Raw genomic sequence first — 27639 nt, 5'->3', positions numbered from 1 at the left:
TGAGATTATTGTCATACATGTTTTCAATCATTGGAAAAATCTTTGATTACGTAATACAATACAAAATAATACAAGTGCAGAAGGGCACGGCGCCCATTTCCATATTTTGTTAAATTAATAGTAGTTTACAGCAACTGGATAAACATTTTACAATATTTATGTAGAGATATGTGCATGGTTTAGAAAATCATTAAGCTGGAAAACTGCAATATACTGCAGACTTTTCAGAGAGGTTGTATTCATTCAGCTTAGTGAAAACATAATATAGATATGTGTACAAATAAGAACTTGAACTCTTTGAGAGCCATTGAATGTTATTAGACGAAAAGGGTTGTGCATGTTTACTAGCGCTACCCAGCAACAAAAACCATTTAATTTATCTCTAAAATGTATATTCTTAAAGTACACTGAGCAGCAGCCTAAAAAAATCTATGTAACTTACCCATATAGTTCCACAATGCTCAAACTCGCATTGTGACATTATAATTCGGCTTATATTTCTCCAACAGATAATTCATCTGAAGAGAAGAATTTTATTGTACCCTTACCGTGTCTAATAACATCCAAACACAGAAACCTTGCCTAAAAATAGCACCTATCTTGGCAAATTATTTGCAGTGGCCTACATTACGGACCGTGGCTCACTGGGTTTGTAACATTATTGAAAATAACACAACATTTTGTCTGTAAAAATGGCCCAATTAGTAAATACTATTTAAGCAGCTACTGTCATGACAGAAAGGTCATATCCCTTTTAAACTAAATCACACCATCCTTTATAAGATACGTTGATTAACAATGCATGTAAACGTCAATAAATAACGTAACAGCCAATTTATTTTTTTGCTTTTTGGAAATGCCACATTGCATTTCCATTATTTCTTGCCAATGAAGCCGCACGCCCATATAAATGAGGTGGCCCCTAACAGTTAAAGAATAAAAGCCAACTTCACTTCAAGTATATTCCACTACACACTACACCTAACATTCCGTAGAGAGATTATATTGACAACTTTATGTAATTGATAAGGCTGAGACAATTAACTGACATCCCTTATGTCAAGGAATTCCAGCTTTAACAGTAACCCCACAACCAATTTCTCAAAACTGTGCTAGAGGGTTATTCATTGGCACAGATGTACGATATGAACTGACGCGACGTGACGAAGGAAAAATCAAACTTAGCCTACGCTGTAACTGATATACCTTCCTTTGAAGTTAAAACATGTCATCCCAACAAACAGATATTTTTTCAAATAAAATCATAGATTAATCTGCATTAGGCTACACTGATGAAATCACGGAAGTGTTTAACTACAAAAGATCCACCAATACGATTTTAATACTATTTAAAGGTTCTTTCAAAGGAAGAGATATCAGATAACATACTAATAAAAACTCCGATGACGTACAGTATGGGAAATATTTTATTCATTTAATGATCTTATGATGATTGATATTTGGTAACTAACGCAATTAATATCATTATTGTTTTTACACTTATTACTCTTTAAACGATGCTAAATGCTCAAAATATGTATAATTTCACTCAATTTATCGCAGTTAGATGAATTGGCCTTGAAAGTAACCGTCAATTTCGACGGGTTTCACCTAGTTATAACAAATACAGAATAAACACGACATAACAATGGAACAGTGTTCTAACATATGTAAATATATTGCTTTGTTTTTACGGTACAAGAGTAGGAACGATTCGAATTGTCAAGCTACTAGCCTTGTAGGAAATAGAGACTTTATTGATTTTGGAAGTACTGTAATCGTATGACGTGTTTGAAGTAGGATTTGAAATATGTGACGTCCACGTCAAACAATATTTTTCACTCCAAAATCCTCCCCGATAAGTACGTATTATGCCAAATTATATTTCGAAACCAGGAACTAAAAATAGATATTTGAGTACAGAAAACACAGCCAATCAAATAGGTATTGTTTAAATAAAAAAAAAACAAAAAAAACCAAATACTGGTTTGATTACAAACTTTGCTATTTATTTACTTCCATAAATTGATAACAAAAATCACCACAGATTCAAATAGTTAATATTTAATTAATGAATGTTAAAATATGTGTTTAATATCAAGAAGAATAATATGATTAATATGATATATATACAATAATAGATAAAACATTACTTTTGAGCAATTCAAACGTGTACAGTATTAAGTTATGATACAAATATTTACACACAAATCAATCCAACAGTTATAGTTTAAAATGAAACTGAATTTACAGAAAATACTATTGTAAAAACAGTTGGAATGTAAATAATCATTCACATTAAAGATGGACTGTAAAAATAAACTACTGCTTAGTGAAATAGCCAAAAACGAATATTTTGATAGATACCGTAATTAATACCAACAATGTAATATGAAATCTATCGGCCTACTAATTTTTATCTAACAGTGCATATTTAAATTATTTTATAAACACATACATTTAAAACCATAGCAAAAATCATTATTTACAAAAAATAACATTAATAACAACATACTAACTAGTAGAAAAAACAACAATTAACTCTAACAGGAAACACTTAAATGGAGTACGTCGATATAAACGCTAATGAAAAAAGTATGGCAATTTGTAAAGAAGATGCAATAGGGTATTTTTATCTAACAGTGCAAATTCAAAGTATTTTATAACAATTTAGAATATAAATCATAACAAAAATCATTATTTTAAAATGTACATTCATTATTCATCACCACATACTAACAAGTACCAAAACTACAGTTAATCAACACATAGCCGGACACTTTTAAATTAAATAAGTCTGTATAAGAGCTGACAAAAACGTATGCCAGTTTGTAAAATATGTGTTTATGAGTATTGTTACATAACTCATTCAGTAGTTCAAAAGTAATTTAGAATTTAAAATTATAAAAAAAAAATACTTAACATTAATCTAAAGCTGTAAATTAATAGTAAAAACATGTAATGTGAATGACATTCGCGGAAACTGATGATATACCTAATTAAAAATGTTATAAAACATAAAAATATAAATATAAACGTACAAAGCTAATTGGATTGTACCAAAATGGATTGAGTGTGATAATGGACTAAGTATTTAAGAGAGGTTTTGCCAGAACCATATCCTCTTTTCTCTTTTGAGCCTCCACAATGTAGGCTGGCTCCCTAAGTGGCATATTCCTCCTTTTTCTCGGATCAATCAATTCTGGGAGTACGCAGTCGTAGTAGAAATCAAATAATTTCTTCTCCATTTCGTCTCTCCAAAACTCATCGTCCCTTTCGATGATTTCAGTTCTTATACCAAGAGGAGTCCAAATAGTGAATATGCAGTACTGCCGTGGTGTTACATGTAGCTCGCCCTGCACTTGGAAGAAGTATTTGTGCTTCTTATTGATTTCAAAACCTCTTGCTTTCTTAATGAACAAGGAGGCTACCTCTCCCTTACGTTGATTAATGAGGTCGTCTGGCGTCAGGTCCTGTCCGGCATAGGGACACTTAATTTCTACTATTTTATCTTCTCCTACTAAACCGTCAGGAGTTGCACCAAGAAAAGGAAACTCCGGGTCCACAAAGAGGCCACATCGATGAATGTCTTCTCCTAATATTTTTGACAACTCAGCTACTGCAACAGGTTCGTTGTCTCGGCCGTACCTCATAGCGTCGTTGTCTTTCTTGTTGTAGTAGAGAAGTGAAGAAACTAGAGGTGCTGAGTTGGTGTGGGGTCTCTTCCTGCATACTTGGCCAAAGTTAGATGCAGTGATTCTAAGCCTCCGCTCTTCTCGCCAGATTTCGTTTTCCCCCTGATCTCTTGTATTTTCTTCAAGTTTCTTCCTCTCGTCTGCTGTTTTGCGAAGACCTTCAAAATGTTGGTCGACTTTTTTCCTATACAATTCTAGATCCATGTCTGGTTTCTGTGAAAGCGGTCCATAATCTTTAGACGTGTTCTGTGACGTAGAAATTAAACGCCTGCGGGGTTTGGGATTATTTTTCTTGCGTTGAAGAGCTAAAAATACTTTCCTTTTGGCTCTTTCTTCCAAGATTTTGGTGAACTTTCCTGGACTGGACTTACCATAGTTTTGTGAAGCTTGTAGTACGAAAGTTTTGTGTTGTGCCTAACAACTGCTGCACTGCATCTTGCTTGATAGGAACCTTTCAAGCAGTAGTTCACCCTTTTCCCTCCGATGAGCTTAGCGACAGCAGCGTTGTAATGCTCAGCCTTATTGCTATCTATATCGTGGATTAGGTGTTTGGAGTTGTCTGCTAGAACTCCAACAGCAGTCATAATTTTAGCGTAGAGCGAGCACTTGACCAAATCGGGGACGTGGTTTTGTTCTTTGGCATCACCTTTCCTTGTGCAAAAGTATTCCGCACATCGGCGGTGATCCCCAAACACATGGCTGTGTCCATTTACAATGTCCTTTTCCAAGTGACGTATCTTCGTTTTGAGGTCTCCGTTTTCTGTTTTGCGGTAAGCTACCGCTTTCGTTACAGCTGATCGGAGCCTCATTACCGACAATTTTATTAGCTTCCTTAGCTTCAGGTGCACAGTCTTGTCGAAGTGGACGTCTTGGTCTCGTACGCTAGTTGCCGATATCTCCCTTAGCTTGGTGCAATAATTCCTGAGAAGATGATTCCTGCATTCGATTTTCTCAACAACCAATGAGTCGTAAGGTCTTGCTTCCACAATCTTTTGATACACGCTGCTATCTCCATCAGCAACAAGCCGTGCGTATTTGACACCGTACATCTCTTCACTGCTCAAAAAACCTTCAACTATTGCCGATGACTCCATGCTACACGAACTACCGTTCCAGTTTTTGAAACATTTGTGTTGTCTAGGAGTTTCGTTTCTGTTGCGGTCACAACTGAAGCAGTAGCGGTTTTTGACGCCGATGTAGAGCACCTTCCTTGTGTGAAATCCCACGATAGCTCCCTGTAAAAACGATATATTTTGGTGTTATACAGGAAAATGTCTTTATAGAATATGAACTACTATTAATGATCAAAGTTCAAATAATAATCAAAGCCGGTGGCCATATTGAAAAAAATGGCGGCTAAAATTATTTTTTTAATTTGATCGCAACTTTTTAAACAAAAATTCAAAGCCAGTTACAATTTAACATTTTGTTATATCTCCTATAACTTTCTAATAAAATAGCTGGCACACTTATATCAATCACTCTGCATAAAGGGTAGTCCATGAAAATAACTGATCATTTTAAAACATATTTAAATCAGCTGAGTTACTCATAGGATGTTCATTGTTGTATTAAACAAAAGCAAATGACGTGCCATTTGAGTACCTAATCATTTCCCGAACTCTTGCGAATATTCCATGAATACTAGAAAAATACCGGTATGGATCATAAACATAAACATGTACATCTGTACGTACGGTCTTTTACCTCCCCGGAGGTTTATTCTTGAAAACAGGTCACTTAGCTCTTTTAATCACCCACCTATAGATAGCATTCTTATGGAACCGCTTCATGACGACGGACGTTGAAATAATTGCCAAGTAACCGCTGGATATAGCAATCACAGACTCGTTATTTTTAAAATGTGCTTCAATGCAAAATGTAAGGTCATAGACTAAACAATACAAGTAGTTTTTGTACTGTCCAACGGTCCATGATTAGTTGTTTAATACAACAATGACAGTTCTCCTCGTAACAATGACTGATTGACTATAGTTTAAAAGTCATCCGTTATTTATGGACTACTATACAGGTTGTTTTTTTTAAACTTTCATCTTTATTTATGTAAAAACCGCAATAGATAGAAATATGCAGTTTACGGGAATCATCTATTGACGTAGGGGGCCCAATTGTTTTGAATTCAACGTTACATTCACATCCCCCCCTTTCCCCCCCTGCCACCAACTTAATTTTTTTTAATAGCAAGGTACCCCTTGTGACATATCAAATGAAAGAGCATAAAAAAAGAAAATGTTTGATGAAAAAAATTTAAAATCGGTTCATAAATTTGCGAGATATTTCCCCCCCCCCTTCCCCGGAACTTAATTTATCACCCCCGGAAAAGGGGGGGATTATCTCACAAATTCATGAGCCTTCATTTTAATTTTTTTTTCACCAAAAATTTTCTTTTTTCATGCTCTTTCATTTGATATGTCACAAGGGGTACCTTGCTATTTAAAAGAAATAAGTTGGGGGCAGGGGGGAAAGGGGCGAATGTGAATGTAACGTTGAATTAAAAAAAAATGTGCCCCCTACGTCAATAGATGATTCCCGCTAACTGCATATTTCTATCTATTGCGGTTTTTACATAAATGAAGATGCAAGTTAAAAAAAAACACCCTGTATATGTATATACAGAGTTAAAAATAACATGTTTATAATAACCTGTAAATGGATTTGAGTAGATGATGTCATTTTCGTATTCTACATAAAATTTAGAATAAGAATAATAAAAAAAATATGGAGGATCAATTGTGAAAACTGCATTGTTAATAGTTCCGAGATAAAAATTAATGTAAACGATAACTCCGTTTCATTGTCTGATCATGCTGGTTCGCGAACTCGTTAGAATGAACGTTTTTTGTACACGTAAGTGCTAAATTTCATCAGTCAGATCATTTTTACTTGAGTTATGTTGCGATTAATTTTTCAAGTTAAATTAAAATGTGATTAATTTTTATTAAAAGCGTAGCATCTCAGAAACTGAAAAATTTATTCAAACAATAGAACAGACGTAGACGTAATAGTTCAATACTTTATTTTACAAACAACAAATTGTTTGTCTTTACCGCAGACTAAGTTACTAGGACTGATCCAGTTTCTAGTTATTTGTTCATTGTAGTTGGTTTTTCATCTACCTACTATCTTACCCTAAAAACTGTTTTATGCTGTAATAGGCCTAAAACAGGGCCTGATTTTAAGTTACATATAAACTGCACAATATTAATCAGTACCCGACATTTTGTTATTGGGTAAATATTGTATGAATATTAAACATTTTTAATACTTTTAATAAACAGATTTTCTGCAACTTGGCATTAATTATTTGCAAGAAAATGATTTCTATGCTTCTGGACGGATAAGTCCATAATAAATTTATTAATTTATTTATAAGGAACTGACATAAAACATACCACGCCAGATAAGCTGCTGAAGTTGGTTCTGTAAGACCGCTTGGCCCAGCTGGCATCGGCGACAACAGTCAGTAGAGGAACGCCGTGCCTGTCGACGTCTCCTCGCTCCCTTGCCAGCGACGCCTCCTCCTCGGCCGCCGCCTTCATCTCCTCCAGCGCCGTACTCTCCCATCCCTCAGAGACCGCGGCGTGTTGGGCCGCGTACGTCCTTTCACTCATACATCTGATGTTCATGCCCGCCGTCAGTTGCTGTAGAGTGGTGAATCCACCACCGGCACCCATCACTGCCGCCACTGCCGCTGTATTCACGTCCATGCTGCTAGCTTCCGGTTCACTCCAAAGTGTATATCGAAAATGACACATATTACATCTAAAGATAAACCCGCTTCGCAGCCCACGGCAAATTTCGCTTTGAAAACACATATTAGTGAACGAACATCCGAACGCTATGCCGTGGTCGCTCATTTTCTTTATTTCGTCCAAGAACCACTTAATATCGACGATTCGCCTACCAACCAAAAGCTTTTCTTGGATAATGTGTTGAGAAAACGATTCCGTGGTACTCGTTTCTACACCTAGGCCTACCTCATTGTTCTGATCATCTCGTTCTGGTATCAAAGATGAAGGTTCCGTCTCTGCGATGTTTCCTACCTCGCACTGAATAACGTCAATTGTTCTTTGCACACTGTCCACTTCACCCTGAATAACGTCCATTTTCTGCGTGTCGCACACGATGTTTTTCACTGTCAAATTTGAAGATTTGTGAAGACCGAAACTTTTTAAAATTCGCCATTCGGCCAAAATATTTCCGGTCCTGCGTTTTTTTTTCTTCGATCGATTTCTCCTGTTACCCATTTTTTGTAAATAACTACCTTACTATTATGAAATTATAATAAAAAATAAAGACTACCCTACTAACAGTGAAAAAGAAAACTAATTACGTAAAGATATTAAATATTTAAACTTGTAAAATGAACTGCTATTCTACTAGACAAATTTGCACAGTTTCACGCACTCAGCACAAGACAAGCTGGTTGGAGACTGACACTGCAAGGGATGGGCGCAGGGGTACACGGACATTCTGATGACTTCTGAGAATTTCAACTTTCTAGTTTTGCAATGTACCGTTATAGCCTTACTTGGAAGAGGGTGATTTTTGGACAACGAATGAGTTTGGTTTGGTTTGGTTTCAAACAAAACACATCTGATGTCGAATGCAAGTTTTGTAAACCAGTAAAGTAATTAAAATTTACGGTAATAAAGTAAAATACTGTATCTAAATATAGCGCAACAAACCTTAATATTGACTGCTGTAGGACTATTTAATTAATTAGTAATGCTTAACATTATTAAGCCTATTGTATGTTTGATAACCGACCTCCTGACTTTAATTTCAGTTAGCAAGTACAATATTATTGTTAAAAAATTCAGTAATGTTACTGTATTTCACAAAATATATACCTGAGAAATAAAAAAAATGAAAATGCATTTCCCGTAAGTGCAATCAAATCTAAAATTTACATGCTTTGTAATAATACGTTCAAACAATTAAACAAATTTTAACCAGCCATTCAGTATTCTTATTCAAAAACACCAAACACCCGCCACCGGACATGTTATTGTATCACTCCGCGCCGAATATGTTGTTCTCTTTGCCACCAGACTGCGCGCCGATCAGTGGCCTTTCAATCAGAACATTACTCAATTTGTGGACACGTAACGGCGTTATTTGTTCAGACATCGCTTTGAAATTTATAACTTTTATTTATAACATAATAGACTCGAGACTGACGTTTTTGAATTTCGAAAATGCGTCTTCATTTTCTTTCAATAATTAGTTGAATTTTAAGTTAATTAATAATCAATTATTCATCATAAAAAGTAAAAATTGTAAAATTAAAAACGTCAATCACTAGAGGACTGCAATACCTTTAATTTAACTCCTTGTCCATGCTTATATGACAATTCGCTAATGAGATATAGGGATCCAAAGTTAACATTGTTCTTATGGGGAAAAAATCCAACATGGCTTCCACTAAGGAAGACTCTTAAATATGTATGGTACGGCCGCTTAGAAAGCGACCTCCTCTTACATACGCGATAATTCCTCGCGCAGGTCGCTTCTGTCCGGCCGACCTCGTGCTTGCTTTCAGATCTTAAGATTGTTGGTTATGATACTGGAACATACAATTTTACTGTGTTGTTTTGCAGTTGTACTCATTCGGTGTATGTGCATTCACTTTTAGACTTATTGTTAAGGCATAGGACCATCAGTATTTAACATCCATATAAAAGTTGTTGGTTAGTTCTAGAATAAAAATAAAATTAGTTAAAATGAGACAGCAAAAGAGTGGGGTGTTGTCCCACTTTATGACCAAGCCAGACTGAATTTTTTGCTCATTGTAATCAATAACATCTTTTAACCCACATAAGCTATTGTAATCACCAACTAAGAGAGAAAATAGAATTTTTTCAGTAGTACATTCTGTAAGTGTCTTATTCAACGTATGTATGTTCTTTCTGCCTAATAATCTATAACCACAGCTTATACATGTTGATGAGATTTTTATTTTATGAGAACAAGACTAGATATGTATACAGTACATGATCAAGATGCTGACAAATCACTGTTTCTCTAGGGCTTTGTCTCCTCCTGGCTATGTGTTAAAGTGAGTCTTGTGTGGATGTAAATGATCCCCGTTTTTGTTTTTACCTTGAATGCTTTTTATCAGAATTTGCTTTTCCTCACAATTAAATGACCGGTTATTGCTTCATTGATTCAGTAGGTAGGCCTACTAATTTATCAGTCTGTCATGCAAATGTTTGTTTTTTTCCTTTTTTTGTGAAATTTTTTTGTGTTTGTCTTGAACATTGGTTACCAAACGCCTCATCATACATTTAGGAAAAAATCATCAAATGATTTGAAATGTGGTGGGTTTTAGTGTTTCAATAGTTTTAATAATTATTACAAGTTTAATTCTTTATTAAAATGGTATATTCAAGAATTTTAAATTGTATTGTTTATTTGTTCAAGTTTTAATGGTTCTTATTAAAAAAAAAAGTACTATAGGTATTCTGTGACCATTTACTGGTGAGCTAAGAGAATTAGGCGACCCTCACACACATACACTTTCACGGACCGGCCTAACTGTGGCTAGACCTGACTCGCCTACTAGGTCTTAGTCCAGAAATATATTGATTTTAAGTATTCAATTAAATGCTCTATTTTTTGTAGGCCAATTGTTTAAGATTAATTATTTATAAAAGATACAGACAGAGTTCTATAGGCATAAAAAGTTGATTAATTAACTTTCAGTGAAACTCATAGGAATGTTGTACTCGTAAAAACATTTGTGTTTGGGCTCTTTAAAAAATCTATAGGCTTAAAATCAAATAATAGCCTTACATTGAACATTTAAACATTACATTCATTGGAATTAATATTTAGTAGGTGAGTCAGTCACCATTAGACCAGCGAACACATAGGCTTGTCCATGAGGGTGTGCGTGTTTAAGTGAGTGACAGTGAGTGTTCTCTAAAACTCATCAGAGTAAACGGGCAACTTAGCAGAACCGATTCCTTTAACAGTATGGGTTATGGTTTTAAGGTATGATATTTTAGCTTGAGGTTTTGACTATACATTTTGTAAAACAAACCTTAATATTGACTTAGCTTACAATATTGTGTCTTTTCTCAAATCTGTAGCTTTTATTCGTGTAGCCATAGCCATACATTTTTTACTATCTTAGAATCTACAACTTAATCTGTTATCAACCTTTGCATCTAGTTTTTTTTTAGCTTTTAGATTTGGTGTAGACCTCACATCAAATGCCCTTTGACAATTTAGTACAAACAATATTTTTTCTCTATTTAATTTTAAACTAGTGTTAAAATATTTGTATAATTTTGTAAACTGTGATAATATATACCCTGATAAAATGTTTCAACATTTTTTAAACCTGGCTCTTGCAGACGAATAATCACATGCACATCTCTCTGTTATTAAATCTTTTAATTATTTATTGACAAATTTTACAAATTAAACCGGTTTATTTAAGTAATTTTTCACCAGAAACTGGTTTTTATTCAATAACTGTTCCACAGGCACAGTTGGGTGGAGAACACAGCTGTGATCAAAGGCAGTATTGTGGACATCTCATCGGAGCTGGACAGTGCTACCTCCACCCCTGGAGTACAAAGGGTGGGTCTTAACTTCAACCTATAGTGTGACTAGGCGCAGATTTTCACTAACCTATTAATTTACTCATTGTGTAAATGTAAGAATGTTTTATTTGTGTTAAAGTACAAAGTGAAATAATTCTTATACATTACATACTGCATTTAAAAATCTTCTGAAGATATGTATGTATGTGAATAAACTTAACTGGAGAATGCTTCATGATGAGCAACGCACTGGGTACTGGTGACAGTAATGACGCCACCCAGTGCATTAGTGGGGCCGTCTTTAAATGCCCTTACCCACTTGTGTACCATTTCGTCGCTCATAATGTTCTCGTTATACATTTCACTAATGTTTCGATGAATTTCAATGGCTTTCACACCTCTAGCAGTTACAAATCTAATTACAGCACGCACTTCACAGTTGGCGGCACCATTTTAAATGCTCGAAACCGGATGTAAACTTGGCCGATTTTTGCCGAATTTACGGTGCAGGCTTGCCAATAGATGCACATACACAGCGCAAATGTCCAAAATGCCAATCGCAGCCGAAGAAATTTAAAAACGGAACTTACTTTAAAAAAAATGTCTCGTATATTTACTTTTTCAACAATTGGGTAATTTGAAATGTAATGAAATATAAAAATGTGGAAGGAACACTTGGACACGAATCAGAATCACACATCAAAAAGTTAATAAACTTGACGGATTATACGGGCATTGGATTACATGACGGACTGATTAATCTGGTTGGAGTGGTTACAAAAACTGAACGTTAATTCATATTTCAATTGTTTACAGAAATATCCAGAAGAGGAGTTGACGTTTGAGGCGATGAAGCGTGTTCTCTCTGAGAGTCCTGAGGTAAAGAGAGACGAGGAAGCAGAGAGACAGAGACAGTTGTGTGAGAGGTTCAGAACTACTCCCTTCAACGAACTGGTCGACCTCACCACCTCCAGGGTGAGTACATGCTGGAGTGGTCTTATTTGTAGGCATTCTGAATCACCTTTGAGAGTCAACTCGTATGAACTACTCTAGACAAAGAAATGCAAACTCCAAGGGGCTAGTTCAAAGATTTTGATGAACCAAAATGTTGAACTGATGTCTGTACTGGAAAAATGATTATGTTTTGGTGAGAAAGAGCTGGCCTACTTTTACAGCGGGTGCTCAATTAATAGGTAACACATAAATAAACAAATACAAAATTGAAATATTGCATCGTCACTGACCACTTTGTCAATCAGAGAAGGGAAGATTATAATTGTGTTATAGAGTACAATAGGTATATCCAAGGTAACTTCCTATCCAAAAACAAAATCGAACCCATTCTTGCCTAGACCTCTTAACTAAGAATACCTGGAAGACATGTATTTAGTAAATTTAATAGTTTATTATCTGATTTTTTAAGAGTACACAATGATTTTAGGATAGTTTGGCTTTTATAATGACATTTTTGTTTGATATCATAATTTCTAAACAAAAAGTAGATTTACATTAATTTAAAGTTCAAAAAATGCTACAGCGCTTATAGGATGTGTAGAGAGCTTCACTAGGGTTGGGAGCTAGAGAGCGGGCGTGAAAGTGTCTAGTGGCGAAACTTTGTCACGGGGAAAGTAAGGTTGGTAAGGGGAAGGGAGGAAAAACAATAGCTTTGACTATGTTATGTATGCAGAGTATATGCTCCTTTCAGACTACCCGATTTTGCCTGGCCAAATATTTGTATTCGACTGATGGAAATTATGAGAGGAAGGAAATTAAGAAATCTTGGCTTAAAAACGTTTTAAAGATGAATAAACTGAAGTTTTATGTTCACTTGATGAATGAAAAGTAAAGTTTATTAAATGAACCCATTGACATCAGAAATAATTAATTCTACCTATTTTTTTGTTCCTGACTCAGTTGGTTGGTCGTAACAGTTCATATAGCCCCCAATAAGTCATTCCATTCGTTTAACTTAGTAAAAAAGTTTGTGTATTACACAGAAATTAGTAATTTAGATGAGCACATTCTGTCGTTGGCTCACATCAACGACGATTTTGATTTTAAAATTGGCGACAACTTTAACAAGGAGATGGAATGTCTAATTGTATCAATAGTCAAATTCCATTGTTAACTATACAACACGTTTCACAGAATAAATAAGTCTAATTTTTACCCGTCCAGTTAAAAAACGGCTCAGTGTGGAAGCAACAGACCTATGATTGTTTGTCCAGACGGTGTTTTCCTAGCAAAATTGGGTAGTATGAAAGGAGCAGTCAGATAATCTGTACTCTACTGAACTTTTAAGAAGTAGTTTAATGATGTAATTTTTCACAGGAAGAAGATTCCCTGCAGAGTAAACTGAGTGAATTGTTCGGCCGACTGTCTACATCAGTGAATTCACCTCTAACCCCCTCCAACCCTACGTCTCCTCACCCCCACTCTCAGCCTTCACAACCCCCTGTCTACGAGGTGCTATTCCCTGAACTCTTTGCCTACTAGAACTCACAATCATCTGGTAACATTTCATGCGATTTTCTACTTAATTTTACTATGTAGCTTACAAAAGTTGTACCAAAAAGAAGGTATTTTTGCTTAAAGTTGGAAATTTCTCAAATTGTTTACATTTGAAATACTATTGGTATTGATCCAGGTAATTTTATGAAAGTTATCATGACTCTATATCGAATTTAAATGTGTTTATTTTTGTTGCTATTATGTCATTCTCTCACTGTTGTAAGTAACTCAATAACCTCCAATTTTACACATTTTCTATGGTCTTAAAGCATTTTTGTCTTTTAAACTCCATAAAATAATTTCCTAACTAAATCTATTTAAATGTACTATGTAGTGTATACATAACAAAAGCAATGCATTATACTCGTATTTAATTTTTAGTGGGTAAGTAAAAGGAAACTTTTGACAATATTTTTGTGTAATAACTAATAATAGCATTTAGTTAATTGAATACTTACCTTTAAAAGGCATTTATTAGTTATATATCTTAGAAGTTGTCTCTCATATATTTTCAAATCAAATGTATGTTTGTTGTTTTTAATAAAAATATATATGACTGTTATTTCACTGTTTTCCATTACATACCTTCCCAAAAGACTAATTTTACACCTATTTTTTGCTTTGAGGTGTTAAAAACTTTTGAAGGTCATCATTTCATCATACCTCTTAAATTCCATCCTGAGTCAGTTCAGCCATTGAATACAAACCCTTAAGAAGCGCAATGCCTTTGATAAAAATTCAGTCTGTGAATATTAGGATAGTTCCCTCGGCGACTGCCAGGTAGCAAATATATCGAATCATGTTAGTGCATCATGTTAGTCATACATGTTAGTGCAGGCACTTGCAGGCAAGTTAGTTGACTGAGTGATAGAGAGTGAGGCAGAGTAGAGATAGAGCGAGAGCGATAGAGCAGCCGCTACGCGTATCTCATTTCGGCGGAAAAACTCCAGTCTTTCTTAAAGGGTTTGTATTCATTGGTTCAGCTATGTCTATCAGATAATAACACTTTTATCATATTTTTGGTGGTATAGATTTGGCAGATTTCTTTAAATAAAACAAAATCATTACTTTTCTTACAGCTTGACTTTTCTTACTTTTGATTCTCAAACTCACCCCTTAGCTAAAAAAAACAAAAAAAAAACAGATATTTAAAGTACAATAATAGTACAATACCTAATATCAAATAATAAATCTTTGTTGCCATTCTTGTCAAACAACTCAAAATAACAGTAAGAATAAGTAATTTAGCAGGAAGAAAATTGAAAGTTAAGAAGTAATAAAAAAGCTAAGGATTAATAAAAACAACATTAATATCCACTTAAAAGTATATTTGTGTCCTGTACTTACTTAATCTAGTTTGTGTTTTACATCAGTAAATGACTATGTACATGGACTTAAAAATAAATAACAATTACAATGCATTACAGTATACTCTGTCGAATGTTGAGGTGGGGTTGTTGACTTTTCAACAACTAAAATGGTTTTTTTATTTCCAAATAAATCTCAATTTTCATTAGGGACTAAACTGAGCTATAAAGATATCAAATATAACTTATTCAATATTAGAATGACCAACATGTTTTCTATTTAAATCATTACTTCCCCCTTCTTTAAAAAGAGTGACAGCTTCCATCGTTTTATAATTTCATAGATACTAAATCAAGAGAATAAATATGAAAATAAAAATCTACAAATTATCATTTACACCTCACATTATTTTCTAACAAATTTGTATAAACTCGTCCACATCTCTAGAAACTCTAGTTTTGATGACTCTCCCACTCATCGTAAAATTTACTGTAAGAGCTGCACAGGTGTGCCTTTAGCCACAATCTAGAACCCTCATATCACAGCCTTTTGAATAGTCAATGTGTGATGCTTCTCAGTGTTTACCCTAAAGAAATATTATTCTATGTATATTTGGTTTAGCGGAACTTTATGGAAGATTCGGTTCGCGACAATGCGGAAAGTTTGTCCTAGAGCTTCTTCGATGGCTGGCTGCAACTCCTTCAAGATATCCTGCCAGTTCTCATTTAGGAATGTGTTCATGTTGTCACCTGAAATTAGTTTCAGTTCAAATTTTTTTCACTAAGACAATCATTTATGATTAAAAGTAGGCCTAAATTTATGGTGGTCCGTAAATCAAGACCTACAACAATGATGGTGTAAGTTAGGACAAACCTAACAACCCAACACTATTCCATGTTCTTTATTCCCTCCACTACTATTCTAGACGATCCTCACCACTATATTGTCATGTTCAGTGTTTTCATAGCATAGGCCTAGTTGTTTACAATGGCAGAGAAATTTGACTATTGACGCTGCTGCTAAGTAAGTATGAATTTTGTTCTAATTTTCCATGTGTTTTTAAATGGGTCACACAGAGTATGAATGGATTCTGGGAGGATGGACCAGAATAGTTGAAAACAAAGGAGCAGTATGCTATGGGGGGGGGGGGGCTTTGCGCCCCTGGCCTTGGGGGGATTGGCACCTCTGATTTAACTATGAAAAGAAGAGGTACCACAACAGTTACTTACCAAGACGCTTGTCCCCGTTGAACAGGTTGCTGAGGGAGATGTGCAGCTTTTGTGTTGTAAATTCTAACTTCATCTTCTCAACGTCCATGTGTTCTTGACCATTCTTTTTCAATCCCTTGCCCTTGAGTGTTAGTTTCGCTTTTACACTCTCTGTAAGAAAACCATAGTGATGTAGTCGTCTAATGTCAGCAGATAAAAACACAAACGAGCAACGTGGTCACAACTTACCCTTACTGCATTTGTAATGGATAAGTTTCTAGTATGCAGTGTTTTATTTAAATCATAACATTTTAAATGGAAAACAGATATGTTTGTACTTCATTTACTATCAAAATGTGTGCCTTCCTTTTTTTCTTGTATTAATTTGTGTCACTGTTTTGATTGGGTAAATTGAAGATTGAAGAGACAAATAAATCTATTTTTAATATATGCTGACTTTTAGACAGTCCAAAAATATGTATTAGTTTTACATTAAAATAGTTTGCAAGAGAGGATCATTCAAACTCCTAGAACAAGCCGCCAGTTCTCTATCTTCACTGCTAGTCCATATAATGCTAATTGTAGCCTCTCAATTAAATTGGAATGAGCACAAGAACACATTTTTCGGCACCACTGATTCTTTAGTTATTTTGTCCGTAGGATCCTTTCCCTGTTCCCTCTTTACCCACCATCCTGATTTAGTCACTAATATTGCTGCAGTACGCACCTAATGTTAGATTGCTGAGTCCATTGCCCTGGATGGGGAGAATCAGCACCTTCCCGTTAATCTTGTAATTTCCCATCAGCCTGACAGGTTTCGGCACCGTGACCTCAGCCTCTATTGAGTACTTGTCCCAGTCCACCCTGTGGAAAAGACATCTTTTTTACCCAAAATGACTTTGGAGTAAATGTTAGTTATACTATTCCACTATAAGAAATGATTCCAGTAAAAACCTTTATATATTCTTACCCTCATCACTCTAATTTAATCATGCTTATAGGTTTGTAGTATTTACTTTTTTTTCTTTAAACAATTAGTTTTATTTAAGGTGTACGGGTTAGGTGGTAGAGAGCAAGTTCTTAGGTACTTTACTTCTCAATGTAATTTTTCATTTAATTTCTCATCCCTCACATTTAAGGCAGCATGATTAATCTAAATATGCATGGATATTTGGTTGTTTTTAAGACTAAAATCCTTCATTTTACTTCATTAATGCTTATAAAATAAACATTTTTGAGCTCAATACTTAAGATTTTTTTCATGATATTTGAGGAGTTTAGAATTAAGAAATATAACCACAACTCAGAAATTCACAAGAAAATTCTTCATGAGACCTTTTGAAACAAAATTTTATTGTAATTATGTGACTGCAGAATCACAAAGTCAAATTTAAAAATAACACTAATAAGGTAGAGAAAGACTGCACTTACTTGACTTTATCTAACTTGGCGGAGGCCAGACCATGGATGTCAAGGTTCTTGAAGTCCAACTTGATGCTAACTGGGCCACTTCCCTGGTCAATGGTGAGAGAGGACACCCTTAGAGGGTCTATAGTCAACACACCCAGGGACGGAGCTCCTACAACAAGAAAACACTTTAGGTTGGTCTCATGACTGTCTGATATCAATATTTTGGAGGTTATTGGACATAAATGCTCTAGTCTGACAAGGTGTTAGTATGGTTAGGATAGTTTATATGTGTAATCAGAAATAAATGATAGCAGATAGATGGAGTTAACTGACTTTTAAAAGTATCTTTTTTGAATTTTTTTCATGCTGATTACATTTGAGTGCACAGGTAGGCTTATTACATATGTGGCTCCTGTTTTCTGATTTGTAGTTTACTGTTTGATTATAATAATAAAAAAGGATAATCAAAGTTTATAGATATTGTTACAATTAACTAGTTGTTCTACCCATGCTTTGCAACGTGGCAAGTGCAAGAATACTTAAGAGTATTATGCAGTGACTCTAAATCCACTGTAAAAAAAACCAGCTACACACACACAAGCAGCACTTCTGGGACGTGACAGACAGACAGAATTTAAGTTAATACTTGTTTCGAAAAGTGTGTGTGAGATGAACTAAAGAACAACATATGTTATTAATTTGTCGCTGGGCTAAATGGGCTTTGTCCTAAAATAACTGGAGTTGAGTAGTTATAGTGCTTGCCTACCTACCAGAAGGACGTTGGTGTTTGATCCTAAAAGTAGTCAGTGGATTTTTTATGGTTTGAAACTTGACCTAGCTATCCTTGATCAGTGGTCCAAAATACCGAGAACCAGCTTATCTTAGTCAGTAAAACCACTTATTATCTTATCCACCTAACACTCATCCTTCAGTCATTTTCGCCAATACACAACTCTAGTGGATCGTTGTACAAATTTAATCTTGAAATCTCCTCAATGCTCGCCACATTTTGACCAAGGAAGCCGCAAGAACCACCGGGAAATATCAGTCTCGGTCCTTAACTTCTGTCAAGTGACCTCCCGCACACGCACAGCCCAAACTAACTAACTTCCTTTTGTGTAGCGTTGTGACAATAATAATAATGAGGAAACGCTGCTCTATCTCACGTTTTCTCAGAACTTGTCTATTATCCCAAACATTTGTGACCTTGAGTAACGCACGCGTGTGTAGACGTAGGAAGAGGAAACGCCGCTAAGACAAATTAAATGGTCTTTCCTCATTGCTCACATTTACTCTACACTTTGCATTCCAAAGAAGTTTTTTACTGGAGCAGGAACTTGCAAGGTTAAAACCCTTGCCGTTTGCCTTCATTCTTGATATGAATTGCGTGAGATTGTGTAATCCATCAGTGTGGGTTCATCTTCAAGAAATTGTCGTTTCAAAAATCGAAATTATTACAAACCCATATTTTTACAGTTTAAATCTTTGTACAGACTACTAAGATTGGCGGTTGGCTCATTTCCTATCAGCTAGATACTTTTTCTGATGTTATTAAAAAAAACTCCCCTTAAAAGTATTGAAGTTTTATTACTTTTGTTTTAAGTCCTTATGTTCTTTATGTTTTATGTTTTTTGTTGCGAGATTTATGTCAATTGGGGGTACCTATATTGATTTAAATTTTGTTTTTTTATCTATCTTATAAAATTGTAAATTTGTGTATTGTTTATTATGTGCATAAACCTGATTTTGATTTTATTTGACCTTCCTTAAGAAGACAGCTTTTGTTCGTCTGGCTTAATGCAAATTGAAGGGCGAATTTATAATGGAATTCCTTTCGTACCTGATGACCGATCAGGACCAGCTGTTACTATTCAGCAAATGCCGTTTAATTATCAGGGGAGCTGTATTCAGTTTTAAACCATAAAAACTGTCTCTCTTTTTGTGTGTAAGTAAAATGTATTTGAAGGAACGACAACATCACCGTCCCGTCAAGTTCCAACAAGACTTCGTAGAAAACTCATTTTCATCATAATGGTCCGAATATGTCCGCACATGTACCGTGTGTTAACAACACCCTCTATTTACCTCTTTAAATAACTTACTTCCAAGAAACTCTAATGTTCTCTCAGATTTCCATATACACATACCGTTTAATGTTGACCAATGTTTCGCAAGTCATTTACATAGCAAACAACAACCAATATTTACCGGAATCTATGTACATAACCTAAGTTTGTTTATTGGGCACAACTCTGCAGGTTCAAGGTCCCGCCAAAACCGCCACCTCACTACTCCTCAACTCGTCCCCAGCATTCCTAATTAGCATAACCTCAAAACTATTTTCGTAATTTTTGTAGAAAAACTAGTTTGTCCTACGGATGTTCGAGAACAAACTATAAATAAACACTCACTAAAACATCGGAATGGTAGAAGGTTAGTGGAACAGGGCCGTGAAACTAGGTTGGATGTATAGTTTTGCCCATCCTTTGCCACTGTCAAAACGCTTGTCGCTTAGACCAACAATTAATAAACCATTGTCTTTGACTTCAAATTAAATAGCGTACGTAGACCTATCTTCATATTGTAAATATTAAACCTGATTTGTTTTTCATATTTGTTACGTTTTAAAGTAATGCGTGTCCATAATTTTAACGGTGGATTTTAAATTTATGCTTTACTTTTTACATAATAAGAGTATTTTTAACCATCTTGAACGAGCTTAGTTACTCTGTTACCCTTGCTTGAACTTGCCCATTCACATGAGCTTCAATCATGTGCGAGGAAAGTAAATGAGCAAAGCCAGGGCGAGTCTGTAGTTTAAGAATGAGCGGCACTGATTGCTAGTGGCATTCAGACTACCACCAAAAATACCTACTTTATTTTATTTAATTCTACACAAGTTCAATATATAAATAGATTCTTAAATATGTACATATTTTAAAATTATTTAAAATACATTAAATATAACAGATTTTGATTTTATATGGTATAACTTAGTTGTTTTCCGTCATATGCATCTGCTTTAACAAAGCCAAGCAATAAGGGCATTTTTTTCAACTCTCGTGTCATATCAACTACTATGGAATCGAAAACGAATGGAGAACGAATTTTCACAATGGATTACTCTGTGATAGGCTCCTGTAATTATGTTCAATTTTAGGCTTGAGTAAGTAACTGGCATCAGCTGGTTTGTAGATGGGATGGGGTATCCGATCGAGTTCCAAGGGTAGTCTATGCTACAAGCAACTAAGATAGGCTACACAGGCATCAAAATGGATTTTTTTTATCAACGATAGACTTTCTTTAGACGTAAAACCTAAATTTAGTTACAAAATATTTTATTAACCGGACTCGGGATATCTGAAAGTCCAGCTCCATTGAGAACCTCCTCTTCGGCACGTCTGCGACACAGATATTGCTAGAGTCTCCTAGGCTGGTCGAACAAGGTCGTTTTTTAAAACTGAAACCGGTAACTTTGACGTCAAGCCTTGGAATTTCGAACAAATAAATATTAAACAGGCTAGATCCTAGGTTTAGGTCAACAACCCGATGATATGGGTCGCCAGAACTCTTCCAACCTGACTATTGCATCCGTGAAAGGTTACTTATGACACTTAAAACTTCAATTAATATAGAAAACTGCATGATTAAGCTTTGTCTATAATTGTTGTTTTGTTTCTTCGTGAGAATTCAAGAACTCCCTTTTAATTTACTCACTCTACTTCCGGATCATAACGGCGCCATTAAAGCCAATCGGCAGATCACTTTAGGCACTACTTACTACTGGACATTTAATAGGCGGAAGTCCGGCGATTTTGACGACACGTGCAAGTAGTGCGAACTGCTGAGTAAATACCGGTAGTCGCAACCGTGCCAACCTTGGGTCATGACTGATCGCACGTACGCTCCTCATACTATATGATATGTCATGCTCGACGGTCAACCATCTGCCATTCGTTCACGTATTGTTGCGAATTTCAATTGACTGTATTGATTAGGGATCTTCAGTCGTGTAAAGTCAAGCTGGGAATACAAATCAACTATGAGAAATTATGTACGCGAATGTTTCTGTTTAGAAAATGACGGGAGTTCTTTTCACATAATCGATTGGACTGGTACCACAGAGTAAAATATAGAGACGAACACTCTTTACTTCGGAGTATAGATTAAACATGTTCCCTATATTATTTAAGATCTGTCTAATTCATGTAAAGGGGGATTTGTTTACTATTTTGTTTCTTGTTGTTCAACCATCTTTAAAATTACCTGTTTAAACCGAAAGTAATTAGCTATTAACTTTCTCAATTGATATTATAACCAAAAATAAAAACCACAAATCACCATTTAGTTGAAATCTGATCACATTACTCAAACCTCAAACGTAACTAACATAAAACACACATAAGAATACAAAATGATGAAAAGTCTCCTTGCACAATTCACATCCAATGAAAGATTCCTCGAATAAATGTCATAGCTAATATGTTTGTATATTGGTTAGCAACGTCTGTTCAAACAAGGAAATTGAATAAATAATTAATATATATTAATTTTTATAATAATTACACTCAGTTATATAGCCCCAACACACATGCATTATTTACTGATTTTTTATATCCATAATTTACGAATCCGCTTGTATTTTTACCGTACTGAAACCTACACCCTTAAAAGGCGGGTCTGAGATTTGAATTGTTTGGGCTAATAAGTAAAAAAATCTTAATCATTTTGGATCAATAAAGAAACTTTGCAAAAACATAAATGAAGCGAAACTTCCTAGTTTGAGAACGTAAAATGAATTATTCTGAAAGAAAAACATACCTTTCTCCAACGAGACAAGCGCCTTCTGTATGGCATCCTTCAGACAGTCATTGAGCTTAGGGTCGTGTTTTTTGCACCTCTTAAAGTCCTTCGCTGTAAACAATTTTAGAGTTTAGTACACACTAACACACAAGTGATTCTAACAGTAAAAAAAAACACACACACACACACAAAATAAATACCCCCGCCGCAGCAAACCTGCAGACTGAGCGAATTTCCATTTGACTGATTGGATTTACACTGAAATGTCTTTTAAGTAGACATAACATTTATTCCCGATTTAAATAGAATTAGTTTAACAAGTACTTAGGTTTGCTGCATCAGGGAGGGTAAAACTTTTTTTTTTTTTGTAAAATGTTAATAGTTAGTAAGAAATAAAAACATTTTCCAAATTTGATCAAAATATGTTCATAAACAAGCAAACTACAACAGTTTACTCACTCTCCATAAGAATAACATGGGAATTTTAAATTTACAATTTTTTGGAATTTTCTCCGTAACCATTAGGCGCATAATAACGCTTCAATATACTAAATTATTTGTTTTTTGAAGCTCTACAAAATGGTTTGGAAATTAATTGCTAAATTTTATGTTTTTTGGGTCAAAATTGGGAAAAACCTATTTTTACCCCATAAAACCCCCCGTAAACACCCGTTCCCATGGTCTGATCATGCTGGATCGCGAACTCGTTCGAATAGACGTAGGTTTACACGTTTGTACCAAATTTCATCAAAATCGGATCATTTTTGCTCGAGTTATCGTGCTGACGGACACACACACATATATATATATATATATATATATATATAGGTATACTAGTGGGCCTTAAGTTGATACTTGTCTTAAATCTTACCTACTCTTGTTGATACTCAGTCTAAAGTTGATACTATCAACATTGGAGCACTCTGGTATCAACATTTCAGTTATATATTCACTTGTAAATCTATATAAATGCACTGCTAATGTTGATACTGTCGTATAACCTAAAAATCGGTCGTGGTGGACTTTGGTGTATATTCGCAGCATTTTGAGGTTATATTATGTGGCTGTGCTCTACATAAATGCACTGCTAATGTTGATACCATCGTATCACCTAAAAACCGGTCTGTTAGTAGCCTATTGGTGTAGATGCGTGGACTTTGGTGCATATTCCCAGCATTTTGAGGTTATGTTGTGTGGCTGAGCTCTATATAAATGCACTGCTAATGTTGATACCATCGTATAACCAAAAAACTGGTCTGTTAATAGCTTATCGGTGTAGATTCGCGGACTTTGGTGGATATTCCAAGCATTTTGAGGTTATGTTATGTGGCTTAGCTCTACATAAATGCACTGCTAATGTTGATACCGTCGTACAACCTAAAAACCGGTCTGTTAATAGCGTAGTGGTATAGAGTGGCGGACTTTGGTACATATTCCCGGCATTTTGAGGTTATGTTATGTGGCTGAGCTCTATATAAATGCACTGCTAATGTTGATACCATCGTATAACCTAAAAACTGGTCTGTTAATAGCTTATCGGTGTAGATTCGCGGACTTTGGTGCATATTTCCAGCATTTTGAGATTATGTTATGTGGCTGAGCTATAGATAATTGCACTGCTAATGTTGATAACCGTCGCATAACCTAAAAATCTGTCTTGTTAGTAGCCTATTGGTGTAGAGTGGCGGCCTTTGGTGCATATTCCCATTATTTTGAGGTTATGTTATGTGGCTTAGCTCTATATAAATGCACTGCTAATGTTGATACTTTCGTATAACCTAAAAATCGGTCTGTTAATAGCCTAGTTGAGTAGAGTGGCGGCCTTTGGTGCATATTCCCAGCATTTTGAGGTTATGTTATGTGGCTTAGCTCTACATAACTGCACTGCTAATGTTGATTCCGTCGTACAACCTAAAAACCGGTCTGTTAATAGCGTAGTGGTATAGAGTGGCGGACTTTGGTACATATTCCCAGCATTTTGAGGTTATGTTATGTGGCTTAGCTCTACATAAATGCACTGCTAATGTTGATACCGTCGTACATCCTAAAAACCGGTCTGTTAATAGCCTAGTTGTGTAGATTGGCGGACTTTGGTGCATATTCCCTGCATTTGAGGTTATGTTATGTGGCTGAGCTCTATATAAATGCACTGCTAATGTTGATACCATCGTATAACCTAAAAACTGGTCTGTTAATAGCTTATCGGTGTAGATTCGCGGACTTTGGTGGACATTCCTAGCATTTTGAGGTTATGTTATGTGGCTTAGCTCTACATAAATGCACTGCTAATGTTGATACCGTCGTACAACCTAAAAACCGGCCTGTTAATAGCGTAGTGGTATAGAGTGGCGGACTTTGGTGCATATTCCCTACATTTCGAGGTTATGTTATGTGGCTGAGCTCTATATAAATGCAATGCTAATGTTGATACCATCGTATAACCTAAAAACTGGTCTGTTAATAGCTTATCGGTGTAGATTCGCGGACTTTGGTGCATATTTCCAGCATTTTGAGATTATGTTATGTGACTGAGCTATAGATAATTGCACTGCTAATGTTGATACCGTCGCATAACCTAAAAATCTGTCTTGTTAGTAGCCTATTGGTGTAGAGTGGCGGCCTTTGGTGCATATTCCCAGCATTTTGAGGTTATGTTATGTGGCTTAGCTCTATATAAATGCACTGCTAATGTTGATACTGTCGTATAACCTAAAAATCGGTCTGTTAATAGCCTAGTTGAGTAGAGTGGCGGACTTTGGTGCATATTCCCAGCATTTTGGTGCATATTCCCAGCATTTGAGGTTATGTTATGTGGCTGAGCTCTATATAAATGCACTGCTAATGTTGATACTGTCGTATAACCTAAATCCGGTCTGTTAGCCTAGTTGTGTAGAGTGGCGGACTTTGGTGCATATTCCCAGCATTTGAGGTTATGTTATGTGGCTGAGCTCTATATAAATGCACTGCTTGTGTTGATACTGTCGTATAACCTAAAAATCGGTCCGTTACCAGCCTAGTAATGTAGATTTTCAATCCTATTGTATGAATAGAAGCTTGATTTTAATGTCATTGACATAGAGCGCCAGCAGGCAGTGACCACAGAATTAAAATAGAACGGGCACGCCAAACGGTAGAGTGAAGTGAAGCCTGTTTCCAATGCTTCGCACCTAACCAACATTGTATGCCACTGTGACGAGTCACCCAATACGGTGCGCGCACCTAACTGTTTTGTATTTTTACTATCTATTTTACTATTTCCTAAACTATTTTTTAGTCACTGACACATTTTTAACAACTAAGAATGTAGTAGACGTAATGGTGTCAACATTTTTAAAACAATGCATATGACTCATCTTGTTTCCAAATGATAATTTCTTGGATCGTTTTTGTTATACCAGCTGATCAGCTTTTTTCTAATGTTTGGGATTGTACAGTTATGTTTTCTGTTTTCACCTATAATAAAATGAGTTACTAAAGTTATTTGAATCTATTCTTTTATTAAAACACAGCAGTTTTCAAATGATAATTTCTTGAATCGCCATTTCAGACAAAGTATTAAATGTCTTAAAGTGTTAAAATAATCCATCGAATAGTTATCATCAATCAGTAGATTCATTTCTATGTACACACATGGCAAAATTAATATTGATTGTTTTATAAATTATATATTTATGGAATGATGGAGTAAGCTGTTTTTGGTGTAGTATGTGAGGAAAAGGTTACTCAGGGGAAATTCAAAACTAATACTGATTCCTGAAAAGGTAGGATAGAGGAGAAATATGGAGTCTTGAGGGTCTTAAATCAGTTCAGTAACTAGCCACCCCATAATTTTATACTTCAAGATTGTTAATATGAAACTAGCTGTAGATAATAAACTGGGATGGTAATGGGAAAGGATTAAATATATAATGATATTAAAAGTATCAGTAATTGTACATCGGCATTTAGAGGACAAAATGATGTGCGAGAGAGAACAATACCTTTTCCTACAGTCACCTGACAATGTGGGCTTTCTTGCACTGATTATAGAACAGAAAGCTGTTAATTGCTGCATTTACTTACTTCGCCACACACTTTTGACTTTTCGCGCCGTTTTCTTCTTTGTCACACACGACACCACTCTCTACCAAATAACACAAAAAACGTGCTTTCATTATGCTCACAATCCTTTTACGCTGGGAAATGGGTTGATGACACTTAAAAATACCATGACTACGATCAGCTGGTGCAGCATTTCCCATTTTATTTTTTTTTATTCAAGCCTAGCCTAAAAATGTGTTATAAAGTGTTTGGAAGACTAATTATTTATATGATTTTTAGTAATTGCAGGAAAAAATATAATGTGTAACAAAAGTGAAAAGTACCTTTGCTGCACACGAGAGGAAATAATGTTTACGCACGAGCCGTAGGTGATTGTGGAAAGTATCTCTAGAGAAAAATCATTTAAATTATTAGTCTTTCAAAGACAATGCACTGGGAATAGGGATCTGAAAAGAATCATCTGTCACATACCAAAGCCCCAGGTCAGTAAAGGAAATAGTAATTTAGGTTCAGTACAGGATGTATCAGTGGTAATTCTCGAGGGTTTTCTTCCAGAGTTAAACAGACGCTATTGTCTGAAATTCTATTTTATACCTTATTTTTTGTTGCTGACCTGATTGATGGGTCATAACAGTTGCTATAACTCATCAGAAGTCATTCCCTATGTTTGACTTGGTTAAAAAGATTGTGTATTAGGCAGAATTTAGTAATTTAGATCAGCGCAATCTGTAGGTGGCTCACATCAACTACGACGATTTTGGTCACAAAGCTGGCTATAAAGTTAACATGGGGATGGAATGTCTAGTTGTATTGATGGGTTAAAGCTAAATTTAATGGGTAAGAGTATGTGAACCACAGGAAAACTAAAAACACAGAGTAAGGAACTACTTATTTAGTTTATTAAAAAAAGTAACTCAAAATGTTTTCAAGAGTCTACAGTCGAATAATCCAGCTATAATCTCTATATTAAATTCTATAACCTAATAACACGAATAACAGTAATATTTACAATGAGTTTAAAAGAATCAACTTACAGATTACCGATGTGTAACTCATTGAGATACTCGCCTCGCGATGTTTATTAAC

General features: G+C 35.3%; 2 protein-coding genes across 5 annotated transcripts in view; one reads left to right on the top strand and one right to left on the bottom strand.

Annotated features, from left to right (window-relative positions):
• The window catches only part of LOC128994497 (protein EFR3 homolog cmp44E), a 43654-nt gene extending 29309 nt beyond the window's left edge, over positions 1-14345 (top strand). For 3 of the 4 annotated variants that reach the window (XM_054419087.1, XM_054419089.1, XM_054419090.1), the window contains exons 17-20: positions 9748-9777; positions 11213-11309; positions 12089-12247; positions 13604-14345. In XM_054419087.1, the coding sequence (XP_054275062.1) occupies positions 9748-9777; positions 11213-11309; positions 12089-12247; positions 13604-13768 (451 nt within the window). In that variant the 3' untranslated portion in view covers positions 13769-14345. The remainder of the gene's footprint in view (positions 1-9747; positions 9778-11212; positions 11310-12088; positions 12248-13603) is intronic. The other variant, XM_054419088.1, reaches the window with a different exon arrangement.
• A 751-nt stretch (positions 14346-15096) lies between these two features.
• The window catches only part of LOC128995428 (protein takeout-like), a 36740-nt gene continuing 24197 nt past the window's right edge, over positions 15097-27639 (bottom strand). Inside the window, exons 2-6 of the mRNA XM_054420445.1 lie at positions 22531-22623; positions 17731-17878; positions 17027-17163; positions 16321-16470; positions 15097-15840 (exon numbers count right to left, since the gene is read on the bottom strand). Coding sequence (XP_054276420.1) covers positions 15689-15840; positions 16321-16470; positions 17027-17163; positions 17731-17878; positions 22531-22623 — 680 coding nt within the window. The 3' untranslated portion in view covers positions 15097-15688. The remainder of the gene's footprint in view (positions 15841-16320; positions 16471-17026; positions 17164-17730; positions 17879-22530; positions 22624-27639) is intronic.

Source organism: Macrosteles quadrilineatus, unplaced genomic scaffold, assembly GCF_028750875.1.
Source record: "Macrosteles quadrilineatus isolate MER2022 unplaced genomic scaffold, UCM_ALF_1.0 Scaffold_5__1_contigs__length_97177068, whole genome shotgun sequence".
Lineage (NCBI taxonomy): Eukaryota > Metazoa > Arthropoda > Insecta > Hemiptera > Cicadellidae > Macrosteles > Macrosteles quadrilineatus.
Note: the sequence above shows the minus strand (reverse complement) of the source record. Positions and strands in the feature narration are given on the sequence as shown.